This window comes from Phlebotomus papatasi, chromosome 3 (genome assembly GCF_024763615.1).
Source record: "Phlebotomus papatasi isolate M1 chromosome 3, Ppap_2.1, whole genome shotgun sequence".
Lineage (NCBI taxonomy): Eukaryota > Metazoa > Arthropoda > Insecta > Diptera > Psychodidae > Phlebotomus > Phlebotomus papatasi.
In genome coordinates this window covers 58,731,073-58,743,160 of record NC_077224.1, presented here as the reverse complement: position 1 = coordinate 58,743,160, position 12,088 = coordinate 58,731,073, and the positions used below count along the sequence as shown (strand labels likewise).

Genomic DNA, 12,088 nt, shown 5'->3' with positions numbered 1-12,088 from the left:
TGATGGGATATAAACATTTTCCGCCCCTCTAGAAGATTGATATGAAAGAAAAAAGAAACAGTTGAGGGAGTTGAGGAGTATTGACAAGCATTTCCCTCTTCAAGATGATCCAATTGATTCGTCTATTTTCACTCGCAGACAAATCAAAATGTATTTGGATAAATTCAATTTCCTGTTTGATAAATTTCCTCTAAGGACTGAAAATAAAACCCCATGGTAGGAGAGCCTTGATGACAAGGAGTGAGTGAGTTTATGACAAACAGTGTTGTTGGTTTTTTATATGGAGGAGGAACAACAAAAATTCATGGATCAATAAATGGGGTGACTTTTCCTTTACTCTGCTAAATATTATTCTGCTTGATTTATTAAAATGTAGCTGTGAGAATATTCAAGACAACACTAATATTCCATCCAAAATTTATGTATTTTTGTCCTTGTTAGAAATATAGTTCAATTTGATTTATGATGTATTTTTCTCTTGTGTTTCAAAAAAAAACTGAAGACAAATTGCTATGTATTACGGAAACTAAAATTGAAAATTTGTAGTTGATTTTACTGTCCTTTTTTAAATTAGAGACTTTGTTTTTAAATTATTTATTTAATTCTTCGAATAAGGATTTTTAATAACGCCAATAAGGCTCATCCAAACGGGGAGATTTTGATTTGAAACCTCTATTTCGCGAAATAAAAACTCCATAGGCTTTAGCTCGATTTAATTTTCCCATCTTTTTGCGTATAAAATCTCCCTCTTAGGAATATGTTTGGTTCAATTACGAATTTCATTCAAATATGTAAAGGGTCCCAGCCAAAATCCCGAAAGCCAAAGTCTGAAAGGGCCAAAATATCGAAATCCAAAATCCGAAAAGCAAAAACTCCAAAAGGATCAATATACTGAAAACCTAAAATCCCGAATGGATCGAAAATTGGAAAATCAAAAATTTGGGATTATTATTAATTTCGCTTGTTCGAGCGAAAAGATATTTTCTAAGTTTCGAGAAATTATTATTGATATAGATAATTAAAATAATTATTAATTTCGATTGTTCAAGACTTTAACTTTCGGTGTTTTGTCCTTTTTCGGATTTTGTTTATTCGGAATATTAACCTTCGGAATTTTGCGTTTAATATTTTAGCTTGAGGGATTTTGACTTATTTTGCTTCATTTTGGATTTTGTGTATTCAGGATTTCGGCATTCGAGATTTTGGGGTTTGGTATTTTGGCTTTCGATATTTTGTCTCTTCCGGAATTTTATCTACTCGGGATTTTGATTTTTGATATTTTGGCTTTGGGATTTTTTGGCGACCACAGATGTCAAACTACTTAAAATCTGTTGTTTCATGTAGTTCAAGTAATATTCGTGACAATTAGAATTTGATAAAGAAAAATTGTAAAAACATATGTATTGCGACACAATGCTTTAAGTCAGTTCTTGAAAGCTGGAAATTAATTCTCCAATACTGTCTTAGATAGAAAGTAAACAGATACAAGCTTAGATATTAGCTAGAAGGTAAACAAGTGTCTTAGCTAGAAGGTGCACAATCTTCCCGTACAGAAGTAGATCTTGAAAAAATTAGAAAATCCATTTGAAGGTCCAAAAAAGAGACTTTCTTACATCTTGATAATTTCGCAAGGTGGCGGAAATTACATCCTGTTCGAATTTCGAAGCGCTCACGTGTCAAAATGTTACGGTCTTTACATTATTGTGAGCAAAAAAATAGAACAACAACTTTGACTGTTCTTGCCCCAGTATTTAATCACTCCATAATCACTTAGTAACCCTTTTGCCAGCTTTTAGTGTGATATTTGATAAATTTTCCCCACCTTGTTCGAAAATTTAGTATGAAAATTCGAAATTGAATTTGAATTCTTCGAACTTCAACGACTTTTTGTGCAAATAGAGTTCCATTTACCATTCATCCAAGACACTATTGGAGAATCAAAATCTACTTCTGTTTGGGCTCAATATGTCGTTAACACTCGGAAAATTTAAACTGAATTTCGAAATTTCAAAGTACAATTTCAAATAAGGTCGGGAAAATTTATGAAATACCACATTCTTTCCGTACAGAAGAGATCTTGAAAAATTCGAAAATCTATTTGAAGATCCAAAAAAGAGACTTTCTTACATCTTGATAATTCCGCAAGGTGGCTGAGATACATCCTGTTCGAATTTCTAAATGCTCAAGTGTCAAAATGTGACGGTCTTCATATTGTTGTGATCAATAAAACAGAACAACGACGCTTACTGTTCTTGTCCCATTACTTAATCACTCCATAATCACTGAGTAACTCTTTTGCCAACTTCCTAGTGTGATATTTGATAAATTTTCCCCACCTTGTTCGAAAATTTAGTATGAAAATTCGAAATTGAATTTGAATTTTTCGAACTTCAACGACTTTTTGTGCAAATAGAGTTCCATTTACCTTTTATCCAAGGCACTATTGGAGAATCAAAATCTACTTGTGATCGGGCTCATTAAGAAACCGTTAAAAAGATTACTCAGTAATTATGAGAGAAATTATAATGAAACAGGAATATTATAAACGTCGTTACTTTGGTTTTTTCTCATTATCATAACAAAGTGAAAACCTATTGACCTCGAAACACTTCGAAATTCGAAAAATGAGTCCTTCAGCCACCATACAGACGAAACTAGAAGTAAAAATGACTTTTCTTTGGTTTCAGAAACCAATCTTCCCATATCTTATATATTTTATATCCCATATATTTTGGGTATGGTAAAGTGATATAAGTTGGACATAATATTACAAGTTGGACAATTCGCCGGTACAATTTGGACATGGTTTTTTTCTTGATAAATACAGTACAAAATTTGTTTTAAGCACAAGGAACCAAATTATAAAACTAACCGTTTAAGAGCCTTATTTCGCCTGTTTCTATAACATAGAGATACCAACTTCAGTTAGCTAGTGCTAGATCTTGAATATAGCGTGACTTTAAATTATTTATGAGTGATAAATATTTCTCAGAATAAGATAAATATATTTTATTAAAAGCTCTATTTGAAATAAAATTATTTTGTCTTAGAAAATATCTTCTTGTGATGTATTTGTGTCTCATCAGAAATGCATATCACAAATCTATCTCAAAAATATCCTCTTGATTTCATTGAATATACAGCACAAATATAATATTTTCCATTCGACTGTCTTTCTATCTCTTGGAAAATATTTGTGAGTGTACTCAAGAATATGCAGTGGCAAGGATCTCTTTTGATTTCATAAACAAGAACTTTCTTCTCGATTGCACAGCTTTCTGCTAACATTGTGGTTACGGGATAAACGGATATATGGGATAGTACTGAATATTCCAAACACACATGAGTCCATATTATTATCATTATGGCTACATTTGCTTAAATTTCAAACTGTGTGTATACCCTTCGCCTTGGGTTTCTGGCCGACAGTTTGTGGAGCACATTCAGAATCGAGATGGTTAGAAAAGGGAGATAATTCAGAGCCATATCGTGATATTTAAGTTAATATACCCCCAAAACTGAATGGAAATATTCTTCTGGCAGATTGAATAGGCACAGGAAAGAAATAAGGAAAGCCAAATAGGGGCCAAAATAGCAAGGAAATCAACATGGATGTTATTTTGTGCCCTCTGTCAATTTCACCATTTAAATCCACCCTGATTTGATATTGAATTCATGCCGTCTATTTCCTTAATAATATATGACGTTAGTCATTGGCATTGGAACAATTCAAAATGTGTATTATCTAGTGATAGGCCATTATCTTCCAAGACGAATTATTTATCCAACACACATTCAATAGCAAGACAAACAATTTTCCAAATTGCCTTTTCCGTTTCCCTTCGATCTCAATTTTTGTTCTCTTTATTCTATTGTCTGTTTAGGGTGGATTAACCACTTTTCGTAATTTTACAAAAATAAATACTATTTTAGCAATATTTGTCTAGCTTAATAAAGTTGTTAAATGTTCCAAGTTTTAACTGGTGATGATTTTAGTCTGTAGAAAAGAGAATTTATTAATTTTTCTTAATAAAAAATTGTATTGAGAAAATCCTGTGTAAAGCAGTGCAAACTTCGAAATGTCGGACAGTGCAGAATGTTGAATTAAACAATTATAAAATTTCGACAATTCCCTTAAAACTTGATGGTTTATAAATTTCAATATACCATAAAATTATATAAAAATATTAAATTATTACTAGAATACTAAATTTCGAAGTTTCAAATTTGTTTGTCCGATATTCAGCGTTGTCCGACATTCTGTGCTGTCCGACTTTTCAAAATATTACACATTTACACATTTCAAAGTCTAAATTTATAACTTATAATTTATATGAATAATATAGTAATTAAGAAAAAATCTTAAACATATCTGTCTTTAATTATAATATTGCAATTAAATATTATCTAAAATTCCATTCTATTGAATTATAAGATATTTATTCAATAATGACCGAATGTGCTTAACTCACCTTATAAAGTTCTTCTCATTCCTCCAAATATTCCTGAAAGACACAATGCAAGTAAATCTTGCAATGTATACAGCAATATAGCAATTGTATCATCTTTATACTTCCAAAGAATCGTGACTGCTTGAGGTACCGGATATATAGAGTGGGAAAAGTGTAAAGCCCTGGTAAAGCACCAAGAATGGTATGATATGAATATTTTCACATCGTTCTTTTTTTTACCACCTCACTTGGCATCCGCCAAGTGACTAGGAAACTTTCACGGAAAACTTTTGCCGAGAACAAAGTGTTATGACTCTATCTTTTGCACAGTAAAGACTATTTTGCAAACTAAATTCCATAAATTTACTCTCATTCCCTTTATCCTGTCTCTAAGTACATCTTGAAATTGTTTCAACATTTAAATTCATGCTAGGAGAGAAACAAAATTAATTTTCACTACTTTGAATACTCATTAAACCATATCATGAAATATTTTTTCCTTTTAGGTAAAATAAATACAATCAGTTGAAAAAATAATAATATTAAATTTCGAGAAAGTTAGGCAGTTTTGATAATGTAAAAGAAGCTATGAGATTAAATTGGATAAAGCTTAATTGCATTTTGTCTTAAACATTAAACACTGACAAAACTTTGTGATACTTGGAAAAGCTTTAGGAAGTTCATGTGTAAACTCTTGCAAGATTGAAAGCATACTGTGGGCTTTACCGACCTGTGTAATAAGCAATGACCCGTTAAAGTACTATAACCTTGGATTGAAACACCCCTTCGAGTTTAACAACCAACCTGTGTAATGATAAATAACCCTTAGAAGTATCCCAATAGTGGAATGAATTACCCCTTTGGTAGTAACACCAACCTGCGAATGGAAAATCTCCTTTAAGATAATCCGGTCGAAATGACCGATTCCCGCAGGCTCCAGATCTTGGTTGAGTGGCCACAACAATCTGCCTATCTCGAAGACACTCTTGCCGCACTCGGTAAGCCCAAAACCTAAGACGCAAGCGCTCGCCTTTCCTTTTCTTCAGAGGCTGTCAGCAAAATCTGCCAGCTGGATGTCTGGCGGTCTATCCGGGATATTTCTCCACAAGAACTCAATTTAACTTCTAAATTTCTTTATTACACAACTTGATCTAACACCTTTCTAACGATTAACGAAACTAATTCAATCCTGAAGGGAATATTTCATCAATTTTCTTTGAGTCGTTTTACACGCGTTGCACTTCTCCTATTGCGTCAGCCACACTCTCTCTTTTCACACTGAAGTTTTTCACAAAAAGCCTTACAAAATTCCGTCGCTCAGTCCGCTCAATTCAAATGTTTTGACGGTTGGCCTTCTGTTCGTCTTCATTTCCCACATTTTCCCCCTCTTGAGTCCTGGAGGGGCTCAAGAAACCGTCTGTGGGCAGCCAGGCCAAGGTATTGACTGCCCGTTTCTGCATGCCGTCGGTTGTTTTCACTGTTGCGACCCGAACGATGTCATCATTGCCCGGATGGACAGCAGTGATTTTTCCCATTCTCCAGTAAGTGGGTTTGAGAAGGTTATCTCGAAGCAGCACTAAATCTCCAACACAGAGGTTCCTCTTCTTCTCGTACCACTTGGATCTGTGTTGAAGCGATGTGATGTACTCCACATGCCAGCGCTTCCAGAAGTGTTGCACCATGCGCTGAAGTAGCAACCATCGGCTCAAACGGTTGGGATTAACCTCAAGCAAATCTGGTCCAGGGGTCAGATTCATCGCGTGTCCGACCAGGAAATGGCCGGGTGTCAATGGTTCGTTGTCATCTATGTCCGAAGACTTCGCACAGAGTGGGCGTGAGTTCAGGCACGCTTCTATTTGTGCCAGAACTGTTGCTAGTTCCTCGAAAGTTAGCAGACTTTCCCCCAGCACTCGTCGTAGATGAGATTTCACACTGGAAACCCCACGTTCCCAAAGACCTCCAAACGTGGGTGAATGGACTGGAATGAAACTAAATCGTGTTCCATTACCTGACATCTCTGAAGTCACTTTGTGCTGGTGGGTACGGATTCCCTTGAGCCTCTCTTCACGAGATGTCCCTGATGCTCCAAGGAAATTGGTGCCATTGTCACAGAAAATTGTGTGACAATGCCCTCTACGTGCGGTAAATCTCCGTAGACTCGCCAGGAAAGCGTCAGTGGTCAGATCACTGACGGCCTCAAGATGCATCGCCTTCGTGGTCATGCATATGAATACACATATGTAGGCCTTCATGACCGGTGCCTTCCTCAGCTTGGATGCGCGAATCTTGATGGGTCCCGCGAAATCACAACCCGTCTGGTAAAATGGCCTGTTCTGTTGGACTCTAGCTGCAGGCAAGTCGCCCATAAACGGTGTCTCAGTAGTTGGTTTCGCCTTGATGCACTTCACACACTTCCTGGTGATGCCCTTGACAAGATTCCTGAGCCCAAGAATCCAATATTTCGTGCGTAAAGTGTTCATCAGAATCGCCGGTCCAGCATGAAGATTCATCTCATGGGTGAACACTATCAGGTCTCTCACAAATTTGTCAGCAGATGGCAAAATGATGGGGTGCTGTGTGGAGTAATCCATGTTTGAGTTTGCCAGTCGGCCCTGAACCCGCATCAATCCATCTTTGTCCAGGAAAGGAACAAGTTTCAATAACTTGCTCGATCTCGGAAGAGGGTGTCCTTGTCCACAGCTCTTGTATTCAACCGGAAATACTTTCTGCTGAATATGTTTCAGAATACAAGTTGTGGCATTCTGCAACTCACTAACTGTCAGGAAACCCGTTTTTCGCTCCTCTTTCTTGACTCTCAAATTCCCAATAAAACGGAGCCAGTAAGCTAGATACCGCACAGTCTTCAGATGTCCGGAAGTTCTCTCAATCAGCAGATCAAGAGGGTCGACTTGGTTTTGCGTCACGAGGGAAACTGCATGGGATGATCTCTCTTCGCCTGTTTTCCCCCTCTTCACCTTGTTCTCTGGCCACTTCTCTTCATTCTCACTGAGCCATTGTGGTCCATGCCACCACAAGGTGTGCTCCGAAAGCTCCTTTGGGGATACTCCTCTGGAAATGCAATCTGCAGGATTCTGTGCCGTAGGCACATGGCGCCAATGAGTAGGTGGAACGACCTCTTGAATAGCGTAAACACGCCTAGCTACATAATTGTTCCATGTCCTGGGTGGTTCTTGAAGCCATTGAAGAACAATTGTTGAATCAGACCACGCATGAACTTCCACCATCTTGTTTCCCAGAGAATCTTTGACCTTTGTGACCAGTTGTGTAAGCAAAACAGCAGCATTTAGCTCCATTCTTGGGATTGTGATTGGTTTTAGGGGAGCCACTTTGGATTTGGCAATCACAATGTTGATCTCGATGTTCCCATCAGCATCCATACCCTTTGCGTAGATGACAGCTCCGTACGCTCGTTCTGATGCATCAGCGAATCCATGAATTTCAATCACATCTTTCTGGGTTGGAATCGCTCTCGGAATGACTATTTTCTGAATTAAGGAAAATTCAGTCTGCACTCTCTCATACGATTTCGCTGTATCATCTGGCAGTTCATCGTCCCATTGAAGATTAGGAATCAGCCAAAGAGATTGGAACATCATCTTTAGATTTATCGTGACAGGGCAGATAAATCCCAATGGGTCAAACACCTTCGCTGCAGCAGCACACAAATCGCGTTTCGTCCTTACCAGGGGTAGAGCATCAATAACCAAAGAAAAGTTGTCTGGACCTGGTGACCACTTAAGCCCAAGGGCTGAGATCGATTTGGTGTGTGCTTTGACCTCGTCGGGTGTAATAGCTTGGAGATCAGGCGGAACTTGATCTAGAACCTCACTAGAATTAGATGCCCATTTTCTAAGAACAAAATGTCCCTTGCCTAGAACATCCTGGATCTCCTTTTGAAGTTTCTTGCCGTCTTCGATGGACTCAGCTCCACATAGCAAATCATCCATGTAAAATGATGTGGAGATAACTTCACAGGCCTCTGGATAATCATCCTTGTAGTCCATAGCTATTTGATGAAGAACTCTCACAGCAAGAAACGGTGCACTTGACGTACCATACGTCACGGTACCGAGTCGAAAGATCTGAATCTTCTCCTGAGAATTTGTCCTCCAGAACACTCTTTGGTAATCTCTGTCCTCGCTTGCAACCAGGATCTGTCTGTACATCTTCTCTACGTCAGCGGACATAGCTACTTTGTGCGTTCGAAAACGCAAAAGCAACACAAGCAGATCATCTTGTCGGGTAGGACCAATCGCCAGTATATCATTGAGCGAAGGATTGTTCGGGCGAGTGGTTGCTGACGCATCAAAGACAACTCTCAGTTTGGTTGTCTCACTTGTAGGTCTGAGAACAGCTTGATGTGGCAAGAAATACGATTCATCCTCAGGTTTCAGATCATGTCCAGTCACTAGTTCCATATGATTCAAGCCGATATATTCCCCCATGAACGCCTTGTATTGCTCATGGAAGTCTGGGTCTCGGGATAGCTTTCTTTCCAATGATTGGAAACGAGCTAGCGCTGTTGAGCTTGAATTTCCCAATGGTTTGTGATCCTTTTTGAATGGTAATTTGACGACATAACGGCCTGTGTCGTCCCTTGAGTGTGTTTGTGTGAAGTGTTCTTCACACATGACTTCTTCCTCTGTAAGTAGAGGTTGTTTGTCGAGGTGGCTTTCCTCAACCTCCCAAAATCTCTTTAGCATCTCATCCAAATTGTAATGCGTATGCAGTGAAGTGATGCTGTTGAGTGGGCTATCGATCCGACCACCCACAATCCATCCGAAAATGGTAAGCTGAGCTATTGGTTGTCCAGAGTCCCCTTTGAGTGTTTGCGGCAAGTTGATCTCAAAAGCGTATTCAGCCCCAAGAATGATGTCTATCTTTCCCGGAACGGTATATTGAGGATCAGCAAGCTGCAGGCTCTTGATATGATCCCACTTAAACCCTGAGAGATCCACGGAAGGCAACTTGGAAGTAACCTTTTCCATAACATAAGCTTGAACCTCGATTTTGTCATTCGGATCATATCTTGAGACGACTTCCAGGTGGACTAGCCCCCTTGTGTAGCCTACATTCACTTCTCCAGCTCCATGAACAGCAATCCTAGCTTTGGATCTAGGCAACGCAAGTCTCTGAGCGCACTCTTCTGACATCATCGTGCACTCTCCTCCGCCATCAATAAGCACTCGACAAGCCTGATACTTGCCGTAAACATCCCTCACGTTGACAATAGCGGTTGGCAGTAATGCCTTGCGGTGAACTGCGGAGTGATGAGTTGTGATGGTTGAAGAAGTAGTTGGTGACTGTTCAGGAGTCTTCTGTGACTGAGGTACAACTTCCTTTGCGGCTACTGGTTTCACCTGAGGTTTCACAGATTGATCAATCTCTTCCGGAACTGGATCCATCTTTGGAGGGTGTAGCAGAGTGTGATGCCTCCTACCGCACTTCTGACACTTCCCCTTGGATTGACACTTGGCAGCTGAATGATGTGGTTTCATACAGTTGTAGCAAAGATGATGTTGTGCCATCCTTTCACGCCTCTCGTAGAGCGAAAGTGCCAGGAACTTCTCACATTGTGGCAAAGCATGTTCACCCTCGCATTCCGGACATTTTGTAGCATTCGTGTGGTGGGTCTTAAACCCAGACTTGTTTGACTTGTTGGTAGTCTTTTGCACTGAAGGTGGGGCAGGAGAAGTGCCATGAGAAGCACGTTCCATAACATCTGTCACGTCACTCATGAATTTGAAGAATTCATCGATTGTTGACATCTGATCTGCACTTCGTCCTTTCTCCCACTCTTGCCTGAAGTTCTCGCTCATATTTAATTTCATCAAATAAATGAGCCACATGTCGAGCGAGAAGCACTCGGGTCCCAAAGCTCTGAGACCATCAACGATCTGCTTGTATCTCCTACTAGCAGATGGCAAATCTGACGCATTTTCGACCTTCTTTTGAGTTTGTGCCATAAACTGTTGGATGTATGCATTCACGAGGTGAACCTTTTTGTTGTACTGAGCCTTCAGACTGTCCCAGGTAGATTGATAAGTCTGATTGGAGATCGGTATAGTACTGATGTCCGCAGCAGCACCTCCAGTTAGATACATCTTCAAATACTGCATCTTTTCACTATCTCTGAGAGAATCGTTGTTGTGAATGGCATTCTCAAATGCGTCCCTGAATTGCGGCCAATCTATGTATTTTCCATCAAAAGACGGAAGGTTCAATTGTGGCAGTTTGGAGCGTGTTGCACTACTCTCAGAATTGGTTGCTCCTGGGCTAGACCTCTGCCACTCAGCGATCTTATCCAAAAGATCCGTTTGTTTCAGTAGAACATCAGCGATGCTACTGTCCAAAGCCTCTTGCTGTGGAAGACTTCCGTTCGAACTCCCTTTGCATGTTTCAGCAATGTGCCCAAGTTTGAGTCGAAGATCCACGCATCTGTTGTTGAATGAGTCACCCTCATTCTCTTCGTGAACTTTCAATTTGGGATCGTCATCAACGAAAATCTCAATTTGTGTCTGAATTGGTGTAAACCTATTCAGTGTAGACTGGACTTCGCCAAGAAGTACATCAATCAACTGCTCAGTGAAGCTTGAAGTCTCAGAGACTCTTCTCTCAATGTTTGTGAGCATCCTCTTGCAGATACCTCTTTCGATATGGAGAGCTTTCAGCTCGATACTCGCCATCTTGAAGCAGTGTTGACGAGGGCAGGTGTAGAAGGACAAGCAATTCAATCCTTAGCAAGGAGCAATGCCGACGTTGGCGAAGAAGGATTGATTCTCGATAGTCCTTAGCAATGAAAGGGCGTCTGCTTTGTCGATGATTCTGTCCAGTTCCCTCGAAGGACCAGTAATATGTGGGCTTTACCGACCTGTGTAATAAGCAATGACCCGTTAAAGTACTATAACCTTGGATTGAAACACCCCTTCGAGTTTAACAACCAACCTGTGTAATGATAAATAACCCTTAGAAGTATCCCAATAGTGGAATGAATTACCCCTTTGGTAGTAACACCAACCTGCAAATGGAAAATCTCCTTTAAGATAATCCGGTCGAAATGACCAGTAATATGTGGGCTTTACCGACCTGTGTAATAAGCAATGACCCGTTAAAGTACTATAACCTTGGATTGAAACACCCCTTCGAGTTTAACAACCAACCTGTGTAATGATAAATAACCCTTAGAAGTATCCCAATAGTGGAATGAATTACCCCTTTGGTAGTAACACCAACCTGCGAATGGAAAATCTCCTTTAAGATAATCCGGTCGAAATGACCGATTCCCGCAGGCTCCAGATCTTGGTTGAGTGGCCACAACAATCTGCCTATCTCGAAGACACTCTTGCCGCACTCGGTAAGCCCAAAACCTAAGACGCAAGCGCTCGCCTTTCCTTTTCTTCAGAGGCTGTCAGCAAAATCTGCCAGCTGGATGTCTGGCGGTCTATCCGGGATATTTCTCCACAAGAACTCAATTTAACTTCTAAATTTCTTTATTACACAACTTGATCTAACACCTTTCTAACGATTAACGAAACTAATTCAATCCTGAAGGGAATATTTCATCAATTTTCTTTGAGTCGTTTTACACGCGTTGCACTTCTCCTATTGCGTCAGCC

At 39.6% G+C, this 12,088-nt stretch overlaps 1 protein-coding gene across 1 annotated transcript; it reads right to left on the bottom strand.

The window, feature by feature from the left end:
* Positions 1 to 5,782: 5,782 nt before the first annotated feature.
* Positions 5,783 to 11,509, bottom strand: LOC129806735 (uncharacterized). The gene is made up of 2 exons (XM_055855507.1): positions 11,418 to 11,509; positions 5,783 to 11,343 (listed from the first exon to the last, which is right to left on the bottom strand). The coding sequence occupies exon 2, from the start codon at positions 11,156 to 11,158 to the stop codon at positions 5,783 to 5,785; it is 5,376 nt and encodes a 1,791-aa protein (XP_055711482.1). The 5' UTR covers positions 11,159 to 11,343; positions 11,418 to 11,509.
* Between the last annotated feature and the right edge of the window lie 579 nt (positions 11,510 to 12,088).